General features: G+C 32.8%; 1 protein-coding gene across 4 annotated transcripts in view; it reads left to right on the top strand.

The window, feature by feature from the left end:
* The window catches only part of MYCBP2 (MYC binding protein 2), a 288824-nt gene that overhangs the window by 144141 nt on the left and 119484 nt on the right, over positions 1-25199 (top strand). For all 4 annotated transcript variants that reach the window (XM_074299302.1, XM_074299303.1, XM_074299301.1 and 1 more), the window contains exons 34-44: positions 1322-1513; positions 3955-4161; positions 5209-5340; positions 6515-6693; positions 9742-9884; positions 10415-10515; positions 14912-15130; positions 18192-18417; positions 21063-21181; positions 22822-22909; positions 23810-23859. In XM_074299302.1, the coding sequence (XP_074155403.1) occupies positions 1322-1513; positions 3955-4161; positions 5209-5340; positions 6515-6693; positions 9742-9884; positions 10415-10515; positions 14912-15130; positions 18192-18417; positions 21063-21181; positions 22822-22909; positions 23810-23859 (1656 nt within the window). The remainder of the gene's footprint in view (positions 1-1321; positions 1514-3954; positions 4162-5208; positions 5341-6514; positions 6694-9741; positions 9885-10414; positions 10516-14911; positions 15131-18191; positions 18418-21062; positions 21182-22821; positions 22910-23809; positions 23860-25199) is intronic.

Genomic DNA, 25199 nt, shown 5'->3' with positions numbered 1-25199 from the left:
TATGATCTGTGTTAAAATATATCAGAAAGCTTAATGAAGTTATTATTATGACTGCTATAACTTTCTTAGTCTTAAATATGGCTTAGCCATACCCTCAAATGATTCATTCTAAATGAATTGATTATATTTGTCCTTTAATTAATATGCATAAAATAACTGTATAGACATATATACATATATTGTATTTAACATATACGATAACATATATTGGTCAACCTGCCATCTAAGGGAGAAGGTTGGGGAAAGGAGGGGAAAAAGTATAACAAAAAGTTTCGCAATTGTCAATGCTGAAAAATTACCCATGCATCTATCTTGTAAATAAAAAGCTATAATAAAAAAATCAATATGCATAAACCATAATTTTGATTTAAATGGGTTTTTTTGTTGTTTTTTTACTGTTCTGGGCATCTTAGATATATAAACAAAAAATATAGGAATAAATATTCCTATTATATTCCTATAAATATTAGTGCTTTTTAATTAAGTTGTGCATAGTTAATTGCTTTATAATAATAGAGATATTAAAGTAGTTCAATTCAGTTAGCTAAATGTTTGCTTTGTGCAAGGCACTGTGTCATAACAATGCATCAAGGTGTTTTGACAGCATTACACAGTGAAATACACCAGTGGTGTCTGGGGAGGAAGAAAGGTTCCATTGCTGGGAATTGCAAGATCAAAGCTAAGACTTGGCCCGGCAAACTAGTGTGAAATTATGTACAACTTCTTTCATAGTTTCAAATTTTTATTTTCTTGTATATGAAATAGAATAGATATCCATTCCTTGTTAAAATAAAGAACAGAAAGCCCTTGAAATCAGATCTTGTTTAGAGTCCTCGCTGACATTTAATTAGATTTGTGTCCTTGGGAAGCCAATTTACCTTTCTCCCTTAAATGTCTAAAGTCTCTTTACCACTAAAATTGGAATAATACTTGCACAACTCATCTTAGAATTGTCATGGGGCAAGTTTAGAGTAAATTTTAAAAGTGAACTGCTTTTATTACAGAAATGAAAGACTGTAAAAGAGTGATCAAGGGCAGCTAGATGGCGCAGTGGATAGAGCATCGGCCCTGGAGTCAGGAGGACCTGATTTCAAATCCAGCCTCGGACACTTAACACTTCCTAGCTGTGTGACCCTGGGCAAGTCACTTAGCCCCAATTGCCTCAGCAAAAAAAAAAAAAAAAGTCAAAAGAATAAATGAGTTTAGACACTGAATTTTTAAAACATAATCTTTAAAACCAAATCATTCTGAATGTATGCTTATTTAGAGGAAACTAAGGCAGCATTTCGATATATTCTGTTTTATCTTTCTCTAATAATAGAGTGAGGAGAATATCTCTGGAATGACAAGCTTTCGTGAAGTTCTGGAGAAGATGCTAGTTATTGTTGTGTTACCTGTGAGAAATAGTCTAAGACGAGAAAATGAACTCTTCTCTTCCCATCTAGTCTCTAATACTTGCGGGCTACTTGCTAGTATTGTGAGTGAACTTACAGCATCGGCCCTTGGATCTGAGGTAATGATTGTGTCATTTAGTTTTATATGTGTTGCTTTTAAATAAACCATAAAATTTTTATTTAAATGTAATTTCAAATAAAAATATTCATACAATTTAAAGAAAATTGACAAAAGTTTTCTTCTATTCTTCCTTTATAAATAATTTGAACATAGTCTCCTGGCAAATCCATCCCTTTCTGCCAAATTTTAAGGTTTTTTTTTTTTTTGTTGTTGTTTGTTTGTTTTTTTAAGACAGCAGTACAAAGTAACTCTTAGTTGGGAAATCAAGGCTCACACAGCTCAAAATCCTAGATTATTTTACAATCACAACAGCATTTTTGATGAAAACAAAGTGTGATAATAGTAGAAAAACAATAAATTAGAGGATAAAATGCAAGGATCTATCTCTTTAGCCCCGGCTTTTCCTCTTACTGGCTTTGTGTCCATGGTCAAGTCATTTTACTTTTTTCTTGCTCAGTTTCCTTATCTCTATAATGAATAGTCAATTTTCCGCCCAATAATGATTTACTAAATGTCAATTACCATTTGAAGAGAAGACTTGGAAGGACATTAACTGTCATCAAATATTCACAGAATTGATATGCCTCTTAAAAATAAGAGTATTAACTACATGGGTTATTAAAAATATATAGTATTTTAAAACTACCAAGTATTCTGTCTCCTTAGTTACTAAATTTCTTGTTGGGAACTTTTTGTGGTAGGCAGTTTACAGAATTTTAAAACTTTACAGAATTTATTTTTTATTATCATTTCTTCTTGTCTTGGTACATTTTTCTAGTTGTTTTCAATAGACTACTCTTCTCCTACTTTTTTTCTCCCCCACAGATAAACTATCGTGACTTTTCCCTTCTCTCTACTTCAATCCAGATTGCTCTAGAAAAACATTCTGGCCCAGTGTACTGCCCTATAATTGACACTCCAAATGAATTGCAGGGCCTTAGAATTTTGGGGAAACATTCTTTTCTGAAATTTATTCTGAGTATGGATGGCTATGGATCAGGAGCATCCCAGTTTCTCTCACCCGCAATATTTCAAATTCAAATAATTAGTTTTTTAATGTTATCATATACTATTATGTCTCTGAGTGAGTTCCAAGGATACATTTAATAAATTGTTAAATAGTTAACCGTCTAGTTGTGCCTAAGGAGTTTATATTTCTAACCAAGGGTAATCTTCAAAATTAAAAAAAAAAAAAAAAGTTATAGTTATACCCTTTGGGTCCCAAACCATTCTTTTTTTTTTTTTTTAATAGTATTTTTTTTCCAAATATATGTTTTTAAAATTTCATTTTTGTAATACTACATGTTCTAGATTTTTCTACTTCTCTCTTTTGCCTTCACCTCCCTAAGGCAGCAGTCAATCTGATATAGGTTAAATGCATGTAATTCTTTTAAACATATTTTCATATTTGTCATGTTGTGCAAGAAAAGTCAGACCAAAAAATAAAAAAATCTCAAGAACACAAACAATAACAAAAAAAGGTGAAATATTTTGCTGCAATCCACATTCAGCAAATAACTCAATAGTATTCGTGGAAGGCCTTTTTTAATTAGTCCAACCACAAATTCTTCTGTTTACTTCTCTTGAATCTTTTAAGACCAACCTGGATTAGAAGCAAGTTTAACTATTTTAATACCCTATAAACAAAAACCATTTTCTTTGATTCTTACTTCAAATTATACATTACATATAGTTGTTAAAATAATTGGTATTCCTTGCTGGCATTCTTACAGCAAACAATGTTTTCCCGTCATTTAAGTAAATATAAAATAGTTATCATTGTATCTTGCTTTTTTTCTATTTTGTTGAAACTGTTTGCTCCTTAAGTGAATATATTTTGGTGCTATAAGGTCCTCTTGACTAGTTCTTGATCTGCAGTAATATAGGAAGATTCCCACAGTGATGAAATGGCAGATTTTCCCACTTCCTATGTCTCACATATACTCCCTTCCAGAAAGTCAATCATCAAGTATATGAATTTGAACAAAACTCGGAGAACATGCTGTTTTAAAAAAAAAAAAAAATTTAAATGAGAAAATTATAAGATTTTAATAGAAAAACATTTTCTAGTGGTTACACTTGTAATGCTAAAATCTGAATTGTCCTTGTAGTTCTTTTGGATAAGATATATAGATTCAATAATATTGTCTCACCTCACACCATTTCATTATTTCAGTAATATTTTATAACCAAATTTAAGCATGAACTTGTGAAACTCATTTAATTGACCTCCCTTTCATAAAAGACTTTTTTGTTGACTAATTTCTTCCTATATCATTTGTCCTAGAATTTTTTTTGGGGGGGGAACCAATTAACATTAGGTAATATATATTTGTATATTAGTCTATTGTCTAGAAACTTTCAGATAAATTTTACTTGGATAAAATATTTCTGCCTAGTACTATGAAATTATTAATACTTTCTTTTACATTTTAACAGGTTGATGGACTTAATTCTCTTCATTCTGTCAAATCCAGTGCTAACCGATTTACTAAAACAAGTCAAGGAAGAAGTTGGAATACTGGAAATGGGTCTCCTGATGCAATCTGTTTTTCTGTAGACAAACCTGGTATAGTTGTGGTTGGCTTTTCTGTCTATGGAGGAGGAGGAATTCATGAATATGAATTAGAAGTCTTGGTTGATGATGTAAGTACTGCTATTGAGTTACTATTACACTGTTATTGGTTTAATAGATATTTTACATTTTGAAGAGTTAGTATCTGGAAAAGGCATTAAATTTATTTTCCTTGGGAAACAGAATTAGAACCCATGAACAATAATTAAAAGATGACAAATTTCTATGTTTAAAAAAAAATGTTTTACTCACATTTAATCTTTCTACAAATAGGATGGCTTTCTTAAGACTCGCAATCCCAGAGGTGCTCAGATGGAAGCTAGATAACATTTATTAAGACAAATACGAATGGAATCTATTCCATGGATAGAGAGAGAGAAGAGGATAGAATTAGAAGAGAACAGGATAGAATTTTCTCTCTTGTATTTGAGAAATGTTGAACTTAAATTGTTAATTTTATTAAGAGATAGTCATTTAAGTAATTACAGTGCATTTAGTCATTGGAGAACTATTTTTAGTCTTAAAATATGTATAATTTCTCATAGATTAAAAATAATCTTAAATGTTAAGTGCTGAAGCTTTTTTGCTATTGAGTATAATTTTCTCATAATATGTGATTCTAAGTATATCAGTATTTTGGTAGACAAATAATTTTGTGTGTTGTATTTTAGAAACACATTTATGTGTTTGGGTCCCTTCTGGCACATTGTAGAAAGTATTCTTCCTTTGAGTAGACATTTAATTAGAGCAGAGATTCTAAACTTTTTTATTTCATGGACCCTTTTGGCATTTTGATAAAACCTGTCTACTCAGACTAATGTTTTTAAATGAATAAAATAAAATATGTGAGATTACAAAAGAAAGAAATTATATTAAAATACAATTATCTTTTGGTCCTATGTAGAGGGGGCAAAGTTGTATAATGTGAAGGAAGAAGCAGCTGTGGTATTTGTAGAATAAAAGTGTGCTTTCATATAATGTCATGTTTTAAGATCAACAATGAAATAAATATTGTTGTAGGTTGTTAAAAATTTTGTCAGCTAAGAATTATAGAACTTTTCATAATTGCACATTTTGGAACTTTTAACATGTATTTTTTTTTTTTTTTTTTCAAATAGAGTGAACATGCAGGAGATTCAACTCACTCGCACAGATGGACATCCTTGGAATTAGTCAAAGGAACTTATACAACTGATGATTCTCCTAGTGATATAGCTGAAATCAGACTTGATAAAGTTGTTCCTTTAAAAGTAAGCTGAAAAAAATATTTTCTTAATAATGGATGATGATGCTTTAAAGAGGGGAAAAAGTACATATTTGATTGCTTTCAAGATAATGAAAAGATTTTATGAATTTTCATTGACATAGCTGATCCTAATCTATCCTCTATCTGAAAATAACCTGTTTATCATGTTGTATCTTGGTACAAAAGGCTCATCATTTTTTTTGGCTTTGTGTGAAAATAGATATAAATTATACAATAACCATAGTGAGTATCTTATTATCACCTATAAATTTAAAACATCAAAGTCTTAAGCCACACTTAAGTGTTGAAAATGCTAAAGCTTATTATCATTGAATGTAATTTTTTATGCTGTTAATAATTTATTTTTGATCTTGAAAGAATTATCAAAAAAAGATACTAGGATTTACCTATAGGGCAGAAATATATACTTTGCATATCAAATTTAGACTCTATGAAAGGGATTTTGGTTTCTATCTTCCCTTCCATGGATTTATGTTAAGGGGCAGGTCAATTCTCTGAAAGTCTCCACAGCTGTGGATCATAACATTTGAAGGTATTGCACAGCAGCCTTTGCTGACACAGATATTGCTGAGTGGGAAAATAAATTGGAGGCAGAGGGAAGAGGAGAGAGATCAGACAACGCAATGGTCTCTCAGTCAGAGAGGTTAGAGCACAGCAATGGCCTCTCAGTCTCCTCTTACCATCCTCTCACACAAAGACATCCATTCTGCAGGTCTGGGTTAGATCTCCATCCCATATTACAACAGATTTATATCACATAAATTAATATTAGTGAAGACATCATCCCTACAGTCTTTTGTGAAACTATTTTTGCTTAATCATAGTGTTCATGAATAAGCCAAAGTAAAAATTCAAAGTAAATTTATTTAAACTTTCCCTGTTAATTATCTCCAATTTATCCTTTATATTTTTTGTTTGTAAGTAATCATTTACATATTTCATCCCCATTAGGCTATGGCATCCTTAAGATTGAGGACTGTTTTTTTTTGTTTGTTTTGAACAGTGTATCTTCAGTGCTTAGCTTAGTGACTGAGACATAGTCATTTTTTTACTTTTTGGCTTGAGAAAAAAATTATGGTGTAATTTACTTTATTTAGGGTGTGTCACATGTAAATTATAAGTGCATATTAACATTGTTTGCATCACTTATTTTAAAGGAAAATGTGAAATATGCAGTTCGTTTAAGGAATTATGGAAGTCGTACAGCCAATGGAGATGGAGGAATGACCACAGTCCAATGTCCTGATGGTGTAACATTTACATTCAGTACATGTAGTTTAAGTAGTAATGGCACAAACCAAACAAGAGGGCAAATTCCACAGATTCTATACTATAGGTAGGTATTGTGTTTTTAATAAAAAGAGCTAATACATTTACCTGTAAGGTGAAAGTCTCATCACAGATAGTTATAACTCAGTTTTAATTTTTTTCTTTCATGAGCCCTATCAATACTTTGTCCTATTCTTTGGAGTATATAGCACCTTGTCCGTGTAGACACCTTCAAATTAGATGTTATGCTTTCTTTATCATTCTTAATACCTAGCACACTCTTGGTTACTTAATAAATTTAAAGACAGCATTTATTGTGACTTCATTTTTTGAGTTTTTTTTCATTTTAAGTTAATATTTTCTTCAAGTATGAATGCTTCAGGCTGTTGTTAAATATCTAAAATCATCTTCATTGTATGTGTATAGCTCAACACCAGTGCTTCTTAAAACTTTTTCCACTTGTGACACCTTTTTGCACAAGAAACTTTTACATAATCCCAGGTAAATAGGTATATAAAATAGGTTTATAAATCAGATATTTACTGATAATCATAATTTCATGATTCCCATATTCAGTTAAAAGATCCCATAGGGGACTGCAAATCACAGTTTAAGAAGCTGGGCTCTAGACCATATCCAACCATACCCTTTCATAAATAACAAAACCCTGCTACAATATTGGATGATCGTTCAGGAGGACAATGTAGAAGGTGGTAAGAAGGCTGAAGGCTTCTTATTTGTTGTAACCTATATAAGATTTAGGTACCTTCTTATCTTTGACCCCAAGACTTTGGGAAGTCACTTAAGCTCTTTAAACCTTAATTCTCCATTTTTAAAATGTGAGAGTCTCAAATCTTATGATCCAGCCATCTTATCCTAACTGCTGTTGGGTACAAGTGACACTCCCTTCTCTCCTCTATATGTCTTTCCACTGGCTGACACCCCATCTGGAATTTGCTTCCTCTTCTCAAAATCCTTGGTTGACTTCAGTCTCATATCAATAATCACTTATTACATGAAATCTTTCCATAATTTCCCCTGTCCATTAGTGTACTTTTTCCCAAACTGCCTTCAACTATATGTGTATTACATATATACTTTTGTCTGTAAGTTTTATCCCCTTTTAGAATATTAGTTCCTTGTGGACAGAGACGATCTCATTTTTGTCAGTGAATTCCCAGTGCTGAGCGTAGTGCCCGGTATAGAATAGATACTTTAACAAGTACTTATTATGTGATTGGTCCTGTAACCTACATATCATATCTATTGTAATCTGGCCCATGTTTTCTGTCCTCTCTGAGCTTTTGCATTCTTCCATGAGAAGAAGCTAATGAATCAGTTTCCTTCTCTGCTCCAATGCTAGGAAGCTCAGGAGGATATGGGTATAGCAGAGGCCTCTGATGAAAGGCTGGTGGAGATGAAATGTATCCATCTAGCTTAGCCTTGGAAATTAGCTCTGGAGTCTGCTGCAAACTCAAGGGATTCACCTGGTGATAGTATCTCAGCCACCCTGGAAAAGTCTCATAGCTTTCCAGAATGAAGTAATTGTTCTAGATGACTCTGAAGATTTTTTTCATGAGAGCTTTGTATTGCTAGGAAATGAAAGGGTTGTTATTATCATCGACAAGATTACTCACTCCTGTGTTTTTGTAGGTTTTTATGGAACATCTTAGTTTATCCAGTAATGTATAACATTTGTCCAAAAAGTGAGAATGAGGAAATGTTGTTTTGATGGAACAACCAGCGTCTTGCCTTGGTTTCTCTCTCTGGGCTATGAAGAAAAACTGAAAGAATTTTGATTCAATGCTATATTTTTTTTTTCAGATTACTTTGAAGGAAGGGAACAAGGTAAAAGAGACTATTGTGAGGCAGTGGAGGTAGAGAAGCAGACACTAGGCTAGTGACTTGTGAAAGCTGGAATGGCATGTGACTCCTGGGTGATTTCCTCTCTATGTTCTCATGTAGAGTTTCTAGCCTTCTTTCAGGTGGAGAGTTCCAAAGCAAAATGATATGGCATATTTATTTAGGCTATTATTGTGCCATCTTATGCCACACCAGTTTATGAAAATAGAGAGAACCAGACAATGGTGAAACCATATTCTAGTTGCAGCCTTGGGGCCTATGTATCTCTTTTTCCAGTTCTCCTATCCTAAGAGAGCAAGGCAATTGCCTCCAATTGTAGGAGTTGGGTAACTTTGTTTCTAAAATAATCCTTGTCCCCAGAACATTTTTTTTTTCACCTGAAATGTTTGCATTAAACTGGTTAATAGTGTCAGGTAGCATATGACAACTTTGAATATTATTGTTGAGGATGGTGAGTAGTATTTATTTCCCTTAAATTTTGTGGATTCAATTTTTAAACAATATTTGTTCTTAGCAATTTTTTAAAAGTAAAACTGAATTTGCAATTTGCTACCACCAGCTAGTGATTTCTTGCTCTTGTTGGTATAACAGCAAGGTATTTGCTATGATTGAGCAAGCATCAGAAACAGCTTTTTATTCAAATCAAGTTTTTGCTGATTTATTTGTTAATTTCCTACATTATATTTATCAGAAATGTAAGACCATCAATTAACAATTAAGTTCAAAAATTAAATTATAGAGATATTTCTAGGTAAATAATGGACCAAAATAAATTACTTACCCTGTAAACATTTATTGATACACCAATGTGACAGGACGTACTACTATCAGATTTCTTTGGACTAACTTAATTGTTAATGAACTGGCATTTTTCTTTCTATATGCCATAGATGCTAGTTTGCATGTCCTCTGTCTAAACTAATTGAGCAAATAACTTGTCACAAAACTTATCATACTCTTCTACTCACCACCCAGATAAAGGAGGGAAAGATCCTTATGCATTTTCTTTTTCTGTTCAAGACAATTTAGACTCTTTCATATCCTATGGTAAAATTATGTTACTTGCTGGGTAACTGCTTATGTTCAGCCACTATTTAGCAACAGCTTGAGACAGTTTGAATTCCAGACTGTCAGTTAGGATCTGCTAACAAAATGTGTTTCTAGAGAGCCATGATTGCAATGGACATGCTTTTTTTTTTTTAGGGGAGGAAAGGTCTTATTTAATGGTCTTTCTTTTACTTCAAATATATAGGAGTGAATATGATGGAGATTTGCAGTCCCAACTTTTGAGTAAAGCTAATGAAGAAGATAAAAACTGTAGTAGAGCTCTTTCGGTTGTGAGCACTGTTGTTCGAGCAGCTAAAGACCTCCTGCATAGAGCTCTTGCTGTAGATGGTAAGATTACTTTTTTTTTAATTTTCATATTTTGTCTCATTAATTTCTTCTTATACAGAATAGTAGACTGTTATTTTTCAAATAGGGATTCCCCAATATGTATTTGACCTGTGCAAAATCAAATAGAATCATTGCCTATACCTTTGATGTAATTGATACTTTCTCACTCAATCCTGAAGGAAATAAATCCTATATCTTAAATGACTTGAGTAATTGCTTTATCTTCTCTCTTAATAATTGTAAAGCAAAAGATGGAGCTACATATCTGGCCCCAAAATTGTTTTATACTTCAGACAAATCTTATCCTCATGACCATTTTTGTTTCTTTCTAGTTTCTAAAGCATTTTTCAAGAGAGATAAATGGGAGGTAGGGGTGATAGCATTTTAACATACATACACACACACACATATCACATATATATGCTCTATTATAAATCTATTGCATATATATACATATATAAAACATACATATATACACACATTGTGTGTATGTGTATTATGTACTAAAGATTATTTTAATATTCTTTTAGCTGATGACATTCCAGAATTGCTTAGTTCTTCCAGTCTCTTTTCCATGCTGCTTCCTCTTATAATAGCCTACATAGGACCAGTAGCTGCAGCTATTCCCAAGGTATGTAACTTATTTCTCTTGCATTTAATTTTATATATACAGCTGAAACTTTAGACATTTACCTTTACAAGGAATCTTTACAATTTAAAGTACATACAATTAAGCTTGAATTTTAAAAGCAAATACTATAATGATTTGCAAGAAAAAAGAATGTAAGAATCTTGAAGTAAAGCTTCTCTTCTTGAAAATTCTTACTGGATTATTGTGTGCCTTTGTACTTGTTACAACTAGTGTAGAATGTGGAAAACTTAAAAGATGGTGGTGCTACTGCTCAGATTTCAAGCACTGGATGACTAGATTTATTTAAATAGGAAAGTAAAGGGAAGAGTTATGGTTTGGGCTATTTTGTATAATCAGTAATAATAGGCATTTATGAGTGCTTACTCTGCACTAGTAACTGTGCTTTAGACTACATATAAAAAAACACAAATGCTCTATGCTCACAAGTATCTTGAAGTCCTATTGGGTGAAAATCACATAAATTCAGAGAAGAAGTAAATAGAAAATATACACAAAAAGGGGTGAGAAGGTTGGATAAAGGATACTATGAATCCAATAGATTAGGATAAATCTCTTGTAGAAGAAGGCATTTGACCTGAACCATGAAGAAGATGAAAATTCTATAAGATGGAAATAAAAGCTTGCATTTCAAATATTCAGGACCACTCTAAAAAAGTCAACAGAGATAGGAAATGGAATGTCATCTTTGGAGTCCGACAAGTCAGTTTGTTTGTCTCTAGCATAAAATTCATGATTCATTCAAAAAGACCTACTTGCCTAGGAAGTGGATCAAATCATATATGGAAAAGAGAGAGAATGAACTTAGGGGTTCCCATCCACACTTCAGGGAGACTAGTTTATTGTCAAAAGAAATTTAGACGCAGTGAGTGGACATGTAAAGGACAGCATTACAAAAGTGGAGGGTTTCTAGCAGTTTCAAATACTATAGAAACATCTGCCTTTGGGTTTAGCCTTTAGTTAAGATTGAGTTCCTCCTTGACCTTGGAGAAAACAAGTTCAATAGACTACTTGAAATGAAAGCCAAATTTCAAAGAGCTTAAAGAAAGACAGCAAAATCTCTTTGTAGAAGTTTTAAGGTGAAAAAGAAAAGAGACTTAGACAAAAGTTTGAATGTTTAGCAGGGTCAAGGGAAAGATGGGGTTGTTATTGTTTTGCCTTTTTGTTTTTTAAGTGAAGGCAACTTGAGAGTATTGTAACACAATAACAGAAAAAAGTAATTTGAAAAGAAATCAAGTTGAAATTTTTTATGGCACAGTATCCTAGAGATAGGGTCAGTAAGTATATTAGTAAAGGGATTAGTTTTGACATAGAGGAAGATCATTTAATTCTCTGACACTAGAAGGTAAAAGGAAAAGAAAGAGATAAAAAGTTAGAGAGAAATCTCTTCTGAAGGTTTTTCAATAATAGGATAAATTGGGGCAGCTAGGTGGCACAGTGGAAGGAGCACCAGCCCTGAAATCAGGAGGACCTGAGTTCAAATCTGGTCTCCAATACTTCACTTCCTAGCTGTGTGACCCTGAGGAAGTAACTTAACCCCAATTGTCTCAGCAGATAATAATAATAGTAGGATAAATTTTCACCTGTTGGCATAGTTTATGTGTTTCTAATGAAGATACTCATAGACTGTATGTTTTTATTTTCTGCCTATAATTTTGATGTTAAAACAGCTTTTTAATTAACAAGTTGTCAATCCAATAATTTTGAAAATATTTGAATTTTTTCACTTTCAGCTAGATATATTGGCATCATGTAGTCACAAACCTTGAAATTGATATCTTGATTTATAACTTTATTTTTGTCATGGCAAAATGCAATGTCAATCAGTAAACATTTATTAAGTGCCTACTTTGTTCTGAGAACAGGACTAATAATACTGAAAATGCAAAACACAAACTAAAAAATAAATAAATAAATAACCCAGTACATAAAGATAGTTTCTACACTGAAATAGCACACAAAATAATGAGATAGATAGCCAGCAAGCAAATACAAACTGGAAAGTAGGAAATAATTAACCAGGCGCTAAGAATTAAAGAAGGGTTGGAAAAGGCTACCTCTAGAAAAGGAGATTTTAGTTAGTACTTGAAACCAGGTGATAAAGTCATAGAAAACAGCCAATGAAAATGCCTGATGTCAAGAGATGGATGTATTATTCATGAAATACTAAGGAAGCTAGTGTCCCTGAATCCATGAGGACATGGCAAATAATAAGGTATAAGAAACCTGGAAGAGCTAAGGGGCAATGGCGGTGGGGAGGGAAGGGGACTAGCTTATGAAGGACAAATAGAGCATTTGTATTTTATTTTGGAGGTGATAGGTAGGGAGTCACGAGTTTATTAGATAGATGGTGTGACATGGTTGGTCCTGCATTTTAGGAAAATCACTTGGTGATTGAATGGAAGATAGATTGGATTGGAGTAGGGCAATTTGAAGCAAGCTGACCCATTAGCAGGATGCTGCAATAGTCTAAATGTGAGGTGATGAGGGCCTACACGGGGGTGATGTCAGTATCAGAAGAAAGGAGGTATATTCAGAAAATGTTTCAAAAACCATAAATATAAAGTTCTTGGCAACATGTTAAGTGTGGGGACAGAAGGTAAGAGAGAAGAGCTGAAATTGATATGAAGGTCATTAGCTATGGGATCAGAAAGATGGTAGTGCTGTCTACAGTAATAGCAAAGTTTACAAGGGAAAGGAAATACTAAATTTAAGATGTTTTTGTTCTTTAGTCTGATTTAGTTATGTATCCATTTGGGGATTTCTTGGCTAAAAAAAAAATACTAGAGTGGTTTTGTATTTCTTTCTCTAGCTGATTTTACAATTGAGGAAACTGAAGCAAAAAGAGTTTTGTCATTTGCCAAGGGTCACACAGCTGTAAGTGTTGAAAGTCAGATTTAAACTCAGGAAGATGGATCTCTTGACTTTTGGCCCAACACTCTAACCATTACCACCTCACTACCCTGGGTGTCCAGTTCAAAATGACTAAAAAAGTGTTAGAGATGTTAGATTGAAGATTAGAGGGGGCAGCTAGGTGGCGCAGTGGATAGAGCACCAGCCTTGAATTCAGGAGGACCTGAGTTCAAATCTGGTCTCAGACACTTAACACTTCCTAGCTGGGTGACTCTGGGCAAGTCACTTAACCCCACCCTCAGGAAAAGAAAAAAGGACAGGACAGGGGAGATATAGAACAATAATTAGCAGGGAGAGAGGGATCAAGTGAGGGTTTTTTGAAAAGAGAGATGAGAGCAACTTGTAGGCAACAGAGAAGGAGCTGATAGAGCAAGATTGAAGATAAATGCTAAATTGGGAATGACAGAGATTGTAACAGACAGGATAAAGTGACTTATCTGGGAATTAGGGATTGCATTGATAAAGAGAAAGTCTACTTTGTGTGAGATAGAGGTGAAGGGAGAGATGTGATAGAAGGCATATATGAGTGATATGAATTGAGGAACAAGGGAGAAGGAACTCACAAGAGAATAGTCTCAATTTTTTCAGTATAATATGAAGCTATATTCTTATTTGGAAAGATTGGTAAAAAGGAAGACATGAGAGTTTTGAGGAAGGATGAAAAGATTTGAAAGAACTACTGTAGACAGTGAGTTGATAAGGGAGATATAAATAAAGTGTAGAAGGATTGCCTCGCAGCAATGAGGGTACAGTTTAGATCAGGGGTTCTCAAACTACGGCCCACGGGCCAGATGCAGCCCAGACGCAAATGGGCTGAGGGGCGGAAACAGAGTGTGAGTTTTTGCTTTTACTATAGTCCAGCCCTCCCACAGTCTGAGGAAAAGTGAACTGGCCCCCTATTTAAAAAGTTTGAGGACCAGTGGTTTAGATTATATAACAAATTTGTATTGAACTTAGAATGGTCACTTGATTTTTTTTCTATTTTTGTTCAGTAACATAATTGTTCATGGAAAGACTGAAATTATTTGTTCAAATTTTATCCTTGTATTTTTCTTAGGTTTAGTTAAATGTCTGCCTCTCAATAAATTTATTTTTGTAGAATTATCATAGGTTGTTTATAATGATAATATATAACTATAATTATTCTGAAAAACTTATCTTTGAAAAAAATCTTTGAATAACTTGGTTTCCAAAATGTTTAAACATTTGATAATTTTATCAGCATTTAGAAGGGAAGCAATTTGAAATATACAAGCCTATACACATATACAGACAAATATAACATATTTATGTTGTATATATTTTTGGAGAATGTAGAAATTTATAAAGGGAATTGAATAAATATTTGTTGAATGAATTAATATTAAAACTGTGGAATGTATCTAAATATAAGATTTAGATAAAGGAAATTTTACCCAAGCCTAAAATCTGCATTAAAAGTTAAACATAGTCTTTTGTATCCTAGGTGGCTGTAGAAGTCTTTGGTCTTGTACAACAATTGCTTCCTAATGTTGCCATTTTAAATCAGAAATATGCACCCCCTGCATTCAATCCTAACCAATCCACAGATAGTACCACAGGAAACCAGCCTGAACAAGGACTTTCAGCTTGTACTACCTCTAATCATTATGCTGTCATAGAAAGTGAACATCCATATAAACCTGCATGTGTTATGCACTATAAGGTAGGTCGTAAAATGTTATTTTTATGAATTTTTTCTATATTCATGAGCATTATGCATTTTAAAAAACTTGATCCAAATAATAAGCTTATTGGTTTAGCCACATTACTGTTTTTCAAAAGGATACAAAAGAAGCATCATAAATATTCCCTCCCGTCAAGGTATTTAGATTGTTTGTTAGAGAAACATGATATAACTTACCATAGCTCTGATTCTAAAAATATGTTTGCCTATGCAGTAGATCAAAAATACTTAGCCTCTGGCAACATATAAAATTTCTGTCATTCAACATATATATATTTTATACACCCAAGGAAAGGTCAAACTTGATAGTTTATATGAATGTGAATGTTAGACATTAAAATAAGTATCTTACTCTAATATTTTCTAGTAGATAGATACCTGGTCTTTTCGATATGAATGGTCCCTACCTTGATTGAGATGCTTGCCTATTATCTATCAGTTGCCCCTTGCTCTCATAAGACTTAGCTACATCTTTTTGTGGCCATTTGTTTCTCTGATGACATAATTTATTATTGCATCCCTTGGACAATGTGATATGTTGTAGCTTGCTAATAACCCTCATCTGCCTCTCCTTTCCTTTTCTGTAACCCACACCTTCAATTCTATAAAAACTCTAGTGTTACATAATTGGTCAATAATAGTCAATAAATATTTATTAAGCTCTTACTATGTGTCAGATACTGTGCTAAGTGCTGAGAATACATATTCAAAATAGACAGTCCTTACTCTCAAGGAGCTTGTAAAAAAGTCCTGAAGTAGAACAGCCAGGTGAGAAACACAACTGAGATTCTTTCTTAAATGGAGGTTTTGGGGTTCAAGGCTCCCCCTTCCCATTAGAGCAAAGAAGAGTAGTGGTGAGATAGAGTATCAAGACTGATAGGATCTTGCAGGATCTCTCAAACAGGGCAGTCAGCCTACAGTTATGAAATGTCACTCAGCTAAAGTAAAAATAAAAATATTGCATATTCTATGCAAGTCACTATTATTTCCTCTACCCTCCATAGTGGTTGATTCTTTCCCTTTTGTTTCTTAATACTATTTCTAAGTCTTTATACCTCATCTCTTAGCACCTGATTAAAATTTTTTTCACCTCTTAGTAATTTAATAATTTGAGTTGGATGAGGTTTGCTATGTGCACTTTAGTAACTATTCAACATAGTTCCAAATTTCTTTCCATCCATTTTGGATCATTTTACAGCTCCACCACTGTGGCACTTAATTTACCTGTTTTTCTGTAGCCTCTCCAATCTTTGTCATTTTTCTCTTTTATTGTTGTGCTATTTTGATGAGTGTAAGGTAGAATCTAATAGTGGTTTTAATTTGCATTTTTGTAATTATTATTGATTTAATGCTTATTTTTTTTATGTTTGGTGATAATTAGGATTTCTTCCTTTTTTAAAAACTTCTTTTTCAAGAAATCTATGGCCAAAGTAAAACTAGAGTACGTTATGAAATGCAAAATGGATAATTTTGATTATATTAAATTAAAAAGGTTTTGTACAAACAAAACCAACGTAGCCAAGATTAGAATGGAAGTAGAAAAATGGTGGGGGGAGGGGATTTTTACATCCAGTGGTTCTGATAAAGGCTTTATTTCTAAAATATATACGGAATTAACTCAAATTTATAAGAATACAAGTCATTCTCTAATTGATAAATGTTCAAAAGATTTGAACAAACAATTTTCAGATGAAGAAATTAAAACTCTATCCATATGAAAAAATGTTCTAAATTACTATTGATCAGAGAAATGCAAATTAAGACAGTGCTAAGGTGCCATTTTACACACACACACACACACACACACACACACACACACACACACCCCTGTCAGTTTGACAAAGAAAACAGGAAAAGATAATGATAAATGTTGGAGGGGATGTGGGAAAACTGGGATATTAATACATTGTTGGTGGAGTTGTGAACTGATCCAACCATTCTGGAAAGCAATATGGAAATATGCCCAAATGGCTATCAAACTCTGCATATCCTTTGATCCAGCAGTGTCTTTATTGGGCTTGTATCCCAAAGACATCATAAAAGAGGGAAAAGGACCACATGTGCAAAAATTTTTGTAGTGGCAAAGAACTGGAAAGTAAATGGATGTTCATCAGTTGAAGAATGGCTAAATAAGTTATGATATATAAATGTTATAAAATATTAGTGTTCTATAAGAAATGATCAGCAGGATGATTTTAGAAAGGCATGGAGAGACCTCCATGAACTGAGTGAAGTGAGTAGAACCAAGAGAACATTGTACACAGCAACAAGAATATGTGATGATCAGTTCTGATGGACGTAGCTCTTTTCAACAACAAGATGATTCAAGCCAATTCCAATAGATTTGTGATGGAGAGAGCCATTTGCACCCAGAGAGAGGACTGTGGGGACTGAATGTGGATCAAAACATATATTTTCACCTTTTTTGTTGTTATTTACTTGCTTTTTTTTTTCTTTCTTTTTCTTTTCTTTTTTCTTTCTTTTTTTTTTTTTTTAACTTTCTGATCTTGTTTTTATTGTGCATCATAATATTGTGGAAAAATGTATAGAAGAATTGCACATGTTTATCATATATTGGATTACTTGCTATCTAAGGTAGAGGTGGAGGGAAAGGAGGGAGAAAAATTTGGAACTCAAGGTTTTGCAAGGGTGAATGTTGAAAACTATCATATATTTAGAAAATAAGTTATTATTAAAAACTTAAAAATAAATTAAAACCTTCTATTTGTATCTTTTAACCATTTATCTATTAGGCAAGGGGGTGTTTACATTATAAATCTTAATCCATTCCTTAAAGGTCTTACACATCTCCTTATGTTTTACATATTTTCTCTTTATCAGAGAAACTTACTGCAAATATCCCCCCCATTACTTCTTTTCCATTTTCATTTTAGCCACATTAGACTTATTTGTGCACTTAAATTTTATTTATCAAAATTGTCCATTTTACTTTATTTAATCTTCCTATCACTTACATAGATAGGCACAAACTCTTCCATTTTCCATAGATTTAAAAGATAATTTCTGTAATTGACTTTAGGTGACTTTTCCAGAATGTGTAAGATGGATGACAATTGAGTTTGATCCTCAGTGTGGTACTGCACAATCAGAAGATGTTCTCCGTTTGTTGATTCCTATTAGAACCATTCAGAACTCTGGATTTGGACCAAAGGTGAATTCTGTTCATGAAAACCTCAATTCATGGATAGAATTAAAGAAATTTTCAGGGTCTTCAGGATGGCCAACTATGGTTTTAGTCTTGCCAGGTAAGGGTTTTTTTGTACTTTACTTACTGATAGTAAGATTGAGTATTGTTCACTGTACTTTGAGACAAAAACAGATGAGAAAAGAGACCATATCAAGAACAGATGTGAAAATAATTTTGAAAATTGAATGAACAGTATATTCTAGGGACAAAACTAACTTGCATTTGTTAGGATATAAAGAGTTATAATTTTGAATAGGCAGAGTAAAACCAGATTATAGAAAAACATAAACTGGATGTTTATTCCTTGCCCAAGTCAACATTTCTCCTTGTGTACACTTGATAACATTTCTTCCTGTCTTTTCCAAAAGGTTTCATCTTTAATCTTTCCCTATTTATCTCAGACTTTTAAATTAACCCATCAAGTTATCATTCAATATCTATTTTCTCTTTCTCAGCCAAACTGCTAGAAAAAGCTATCTATATTCTCTGCTGGTAACTTTTCTCCTGACCACCATTTACATTCTGTTTTTCAACCTCATCACTCAATTGAAACTGCTCTCCCCAACATTAATGAAAATTTCTTAATTCTCCAGATATTCTTGACCTATCTTCTGCATTTGACACTATTTACCAGTCATTTCTGGATACTAACTCCATTGTGGGCTTCAGTAACTTCTGTGACTCTTTATCCTGTTTCATTTCCTACCTTTCTGACTCCTTCACTCTTTCTCTTTCCCACCCTTTCTTTCTGTCTCCCTCTCTTCCCTCCTGGCCTCCTTCCCCTCCTCCTCTATCCTCTTTTTACTTCTCTCACCTTTTCACCTTTCCTATGTATCTCTCCTCCCCCTCTTTGTTTTTTCTGTCTCCTCCTCCTTTTTCTTATTTTCTTCCCCAGTCATGTGATAGCCATCCCCCCCCCCCTGTACATTCCAGTAGCTACTTTTTACTTACCTATAGGATAAAATATAAGCTTCTCATTTGCACTTTTAAAGCCCTTCATGATCTGAGCCCAATCTGTCACTGACTGTCACTTCCCCCACATTCTACAATCCAAACAAAATGGTCTCTCTGCATTTCCCATTTCCATGCCTTTGCACTGGTCTCCTCCTCACCCTTATACCCATCCCCTGACCTGGATTGTAATTTTTCCTTACATCCCTTCCCAGAATTCTCTCTTCAAGAGGCAGCCCAAGCACCAGCTTCTATCTGAAGTTTGTTTTTCTCATTATATTTATTCTGTATATCTTTATTAATTTACTTGTGATCTTGATTCAAATGTAAATTACTTACAAGTAGGAATTATTTCATTTATTGTATTTGTATCCTTAGAAGCTAGCATCATATGGTACATAGGTACTAAAATGCTTATCTTTTGATTATTAAATAATGATTTAATTTTATATTCAACCAAGAAGTTTTAGTTAGCCAGTCATTTACAAACTGTTTGCTTCCTCTTGTATCCTTTTGGATTATATAAATCCTATAAAGGCTTTCTTAAATTTTAATAAGTTATAAAAATTAAGCTTTAAGAATCTGTAGTATGGATTGTGACTTGCCATCATTGATGCCAAATGAACCTTTCTCAATGTGGATTATAGTAGATTGAACACTGAATTGGGAGTCAGTAACTTAGTTTTAAATCTTTGCTTTGCCAAGTGTTACATTGCAATATTAATCTCTAAAAATTAGAAAATTAAACTAAACTTCAAGTAATTTTAGATATAGTGCTCTATAATCAGTTTTGTGATCTTAATCAGTTCTCTCTTCTGGTACCTAAATCATAGCTTTTTAAACACTTAACAACTCCAAAACATCCAAAATAATATGAGAGTAATAGCACAAGTTAATGCTACAGTAATTACAAAATCATATAGTCCTTTCCATTAACACAAAAGATAGAAGAAAATATATTTGGTAAGATAATGTAGACAAACTTTACTAAAGACCAACTATAAAGGAACAAAACCAATATAAAAACATTCTGAATAGGAAATAAAGCAGCCCTGAATTGTGTGGAAAACTTATGAATAAATAATTAAAAGATAACAGTTGTAATTCAAAAATAGGGAAATTTGTTCAAGACTTAATGCTGAGAAATTATCATTGTTGAAGTTGATTCCTTAAGTCAATATAAGATGATATTCCTTATGTCATTTATGTTTTTTATTATTTCTCTTTATTTGGTATCTTTAAAAATATCAAGTTCTGGAAAAGCTAAGACCCAGCAAACAAGTTGTCCTAAGTTTGGGCATAAGAACAATTCTTTGCACTCACTTTCTGGATGATCTCTACCACAGCAAAATCCCAGAATTGTTTTATATAATTATTGTGCTACTGTGACCAGCACCAAGTGTTTTCTGAGCTTGGACAAGTATCAACTATATTCATATTCAAGTCATGATTCAAACTTGTCACATTGTTGCTTTTACCCCTCATAGTCAGGGCTGCAGTTTACTGCATGAGCTTGGTTTAAGTATTGAGATTTGGCCACACTAAAGAGGGTCTCTACTCCCCAGGGCAAGGCTCTGGCACATGTGTTCTTGCTTGCAAGCTAGTTCCTTTACTTTGAAATTAAACTGTTTGGTTTGTGAATGTCCTTGTTCTGTTTGATTCCAGCCACCTACAAGTTAGAGGCAGGTTCCATTTGGTTTATAAAAGAAAGAATAAAGGAATAGTTTCATTTTAAGATTTTTACTTTCTTAGGAAATGAAGCCCTTTTTTCACTAGAGACTGCCTCAGATTATGTGAAAGATGACAAAGCTTCGTTTTACGGTTTCAAATGTTTTGCAATTGGATATGAATTTAGTCCTGGTTCTGATGAGGTGAGAGTGAATCTTTTCCTAATTATGTTAAGTTAAGCTTTTTTTTGTTTGGCAGTATTTGGTTTCTAAATATTAGTTACACATTTTACTCAAAGTTTAAATTCATTTTTAAACTATTATTTGTAGGGGCTTCTAGGTGGCTCAGTGGATAGAGCACCACCCTTGAATTCAGGAGGACCCTGAGTTCAAATCTGGTCTCAGATGCTTAACACTTCCTAGCTGTGTGACCCTGGGCAAGTCACTTAATCCTAGCCTCAAAAAAAAAAAAAACCCCACTATTATTTGTAATGTAAATACACACACACACACACACACACACACACACACACACACACACACTGGATGGAATACATTGTTTATATGTTATATGTTAGGTTCTTTGAACATTCTTGATAAATGGAAAAACTGAAACTTGAGTTTGCTTATGGTAGAATCAACTCAAACCATCTTGCAAGATCTGATTTTTAAATTTTCAATGTGAGTTTTTATGTATTGGAAATTGGCATACTACAAATCAGAGTTGATTTATTATTTTGTTGATGGTCTGGACTTAAGAAAGTGACAGAGAATATATTAATAATGCCACTTAAACTTAAAAGTTCATCATGTATAGATGTGGGGGAAGGGAGGAGAACTGGTTGTTAAACATTTGCCAGCTCATCTTTGTCTTAAATTAATCAAAAATCTCTGTAGTTTCTTAAGATGTAATTGTTATAGATTTTTAAGCTCTTTTTGGATTTTTCTTGCAAATCTTGTACATACAGCTATCAATATATAACCTAAATAAATAATCCAAAAGTACATAAGTAAAAAGGTACTAATAAGTGAATTGATTGAAACATCCCTGCTTTTTCTAGTTCTTCACTCCCCAAATTAGCTTAAGACTAAATACATTTCAATTTTGAATTTTTAAAAATGTTATCATTACATTCATCAAATTATACCTGATCCTGATCTTAGTTTCTGCCCAATATGCCAAGAAAAGCTAGGTATGACTTCCATAATACAGAGCTTTTTGACAAAGAAAAATTCCCCCCAAAACTAACAATATAGGTGTGATTTCTCTTATACTCCTGTGTTGCTTAAAAGGGTGGGGAAAAGGAGAGGAGAAATTGGACTTGAATTCCAGCTCAGATTATTAGTATCTTGTATTCTTTCCCCTTTTCTCCTCCAAAATGTCTTAGAATTGTAACAAAAAGGGAATATTAAATATATTCAGGAAATTGTCACTTCTCCAATTAATTCACTTATTTCCTGTGGGTTGATAACAACTTTTTGGTTTGTCATGAGGCCTTATCTATATTTCTTTTAAATGTTTAAAATTTAATTCAGCAAAATAAAACATAAACAGTTTTAAGAGAAAAAAGAAAAATTTTCTCAATTAAGAATCAAGTTCTATGGATTAAAAACTATTTGCTGTCCTTAGCATTTATATTAATCTGCCATTCAAAATGAATTGTTTTTCTCTCTAACATATTAATTCAGAAGTGAGCTAACACAATTTTCCTGAGGTTATTCAAAGTATATTTTTGAGAGCTTACTTCTTGCCAATTTTGATTTTATAGAAATGCATTTTACTAACCTATGTACTGACATCAAACACAAACTTTTAAATGAAAATTCAATTTGTAATTTTACAGGGAATTATTCAGTTGGAAAAAGAATTAGCTAATCTTGGTGGGGTTTGTGCAGCAGCTTTGATGAAAAAGGATCTAGCGCTTCCTATTGGTGAGTAATACTATATTCAAGTATTCTCTTACTTTGCCCTACCCACTCACCTAATACTAGAAGTCTCTCTCTCTCTCTCTCTCTCTCTCTCTCTCTCTCTCTCTCTCTCTCTCTCTCTCTCTCTCTCTCTCTCTCTCATTCTCTCTCTCTCTCTCTCTCTCTCTCTCGTCTTCTTCTCTCTCTCTCTCTCTCTCTCTCTCTCTTCCCACCCACTTTTCTTATAACTTTAAAAACACCACCCCTTATTGTCAGAAGTGCCCTATTATCTAATTAAGATGTTTATTCAAGATCTCCTGGAGAGATGAGTAAAGATAAAGCCTAGTATGCTTGTAATCAGGAAACCTCTGTCCTTCCTCACTCCACTACATTCCTAAACTATAAAATGTATGCCTATTGGTTAATTAGGGGAAGAGAGTTCTGATTGTTTGAATGCAAAATGTACATATAAAACACTTACTAAAAATTTTCCTCATCAGTTCCCTCTCTCACTGTAACTTTAAATGTCTTTCAAGTCTTTCAAGTGGCTGCAAAGTAAATATTACATCTTCATTATACTTTTCTTTGCCATTGACTTAGTGTCTGATGCTAACTAATTATAATTCTTGATGTGAGGATCTCAGAAATAATCAAGGGTGCTCAAGTTAACTAAAGCTTCATTAAGCTAGAGTAGCATAATTCCTTTCTGTTTTAATGCAAGGGTGAAAATATTAGATTAAAAGAGGATTCCTATAAATATAGCATATAGTTTTATGTTAAATACATACTCTTCTTATTCTTCTATACAAAATAATGGAGGTGGGGATATTACTTAAGCATTGGAATTTAAATGCAGAATTTTATAAAATTCAGTTGTCAAAAAAGTTTAACATTCTTCAGTGAAACATTTAATTTGTTTCGCAGGTAATGAATTGGAGGAAGATCTTGAAATTCTTGAAGAGGCTGCTCTGCAGGTAAATGCATTATACCTTATGTTGTAAAGTACAATTTACATTGTACGTTGTAAATATATTTTCAGGGTAAGTAATTTTACTTTGTAAGTAATCCATGAATCCAAACTGCATTTGATCACTAATTTTATTATAATATTAATATTCCCATTATTATCAATTTGGATTTGAATAACTACTTCACAGAAAGTTATTTTATTTTATTAATAGTTCGTTCATTTGGGTTTTATCTTTCTAAGGGACCAATATATTACTAACTACCCTTTCCTAGTGATCAGAATTTGGCTATCTTTGAGTCTCTCTACTCAGTTTCCTATCAGAAAAATACACTAACAAAACGGTCACCTATCTCTAGATTAAAAATACGCGTAATAATACCTTTCTTCCTATAAATAACTTCAGCTAAATGTGCTCTGATTTGTCAAAAAAGATTTAACATATGCTTCTGTTCATTCTAGCTACTGGTACTTTTACTTTAAGGAACAAAAGGAGGACGCCATCATTTATTATTAGAGAGAATATTGTGATTTAGAAAACTACATATAATTCAGATAATGATGTTAACAATAATAATAATACCTAGCATTTAAATAGCACCTAAAGGTTTGCAAAGCACTTTATGTATATTATCTCTCTTGATTCTTACAACAAATGAAATAACCATTTTAATTCCCATTTTACACATAAGGGATGAGAGGTTAAAAGAAATTAAATAATTCATGTAGGATCACAAATTAATGTGTCCAAAGTAGATCTAAACTCCAAGGGCAGCATTCTATTCACTGCACTTTCTTGCTGCCTAAGTATTAAATGATTAATGCTTTGGTTGCTCCCTCAAGTCTCACCAGAAGTCACAAAATGCCTCAATTTTCTGGCCTGTTGCATAGGAATAATAAAATTGTATAGCATATTCGCTATTATAAATTTTAAAGTATTACTGTAAGATAAATGTGATAATAAATGAATTCAGCTTTATTTTTTTTCACTTTTAATAGTTTTTTATTTTGTCAAATACATGCAAAGCCAGTTTTCAACATTCACCTTTGCAAAACCTTGTGTTTCAACTTTTTCTCCTTCCCCCTATCCTCTCCCATAGGCAGCAAGCAAATCCAGTATAGGTTAAATAAACACGTACAATTCTTGTAAATATTGAATTCAATTTTAACAAATCTATAGTATATAAACACATACTATATATGAAGACGTTGGCAACCCAAGAAAGAGAAGAATTTTAGCAAGTAGAAATGAAGAGAGAATATATTTGAAGCATGGGACAAAGATAGCTTTTGTGAATAAATACAAAATACATGATAATCTCACAAAATGGCTCACAGTTTATTTTG

This window comes from Sminthopsis crassicaudata, chromosome 3 (assembly GCF_048593235.1).
Source record: "Sminthopsis crassicaudata isolate SCR6 chromosome 3, ASM4859323v1, whole genome shotgun sequence".
NCBI classification, from domain to species: Eukaryota; Metazoa; Chordata; class Mammalia; order Dasyuromorphia; family Dasyuridae; genus Sminthopsis; species Sminthopsis crassicaudata.
This window is presented reverse-complemented; position numbering and strand designations above follow the sequence as displayed.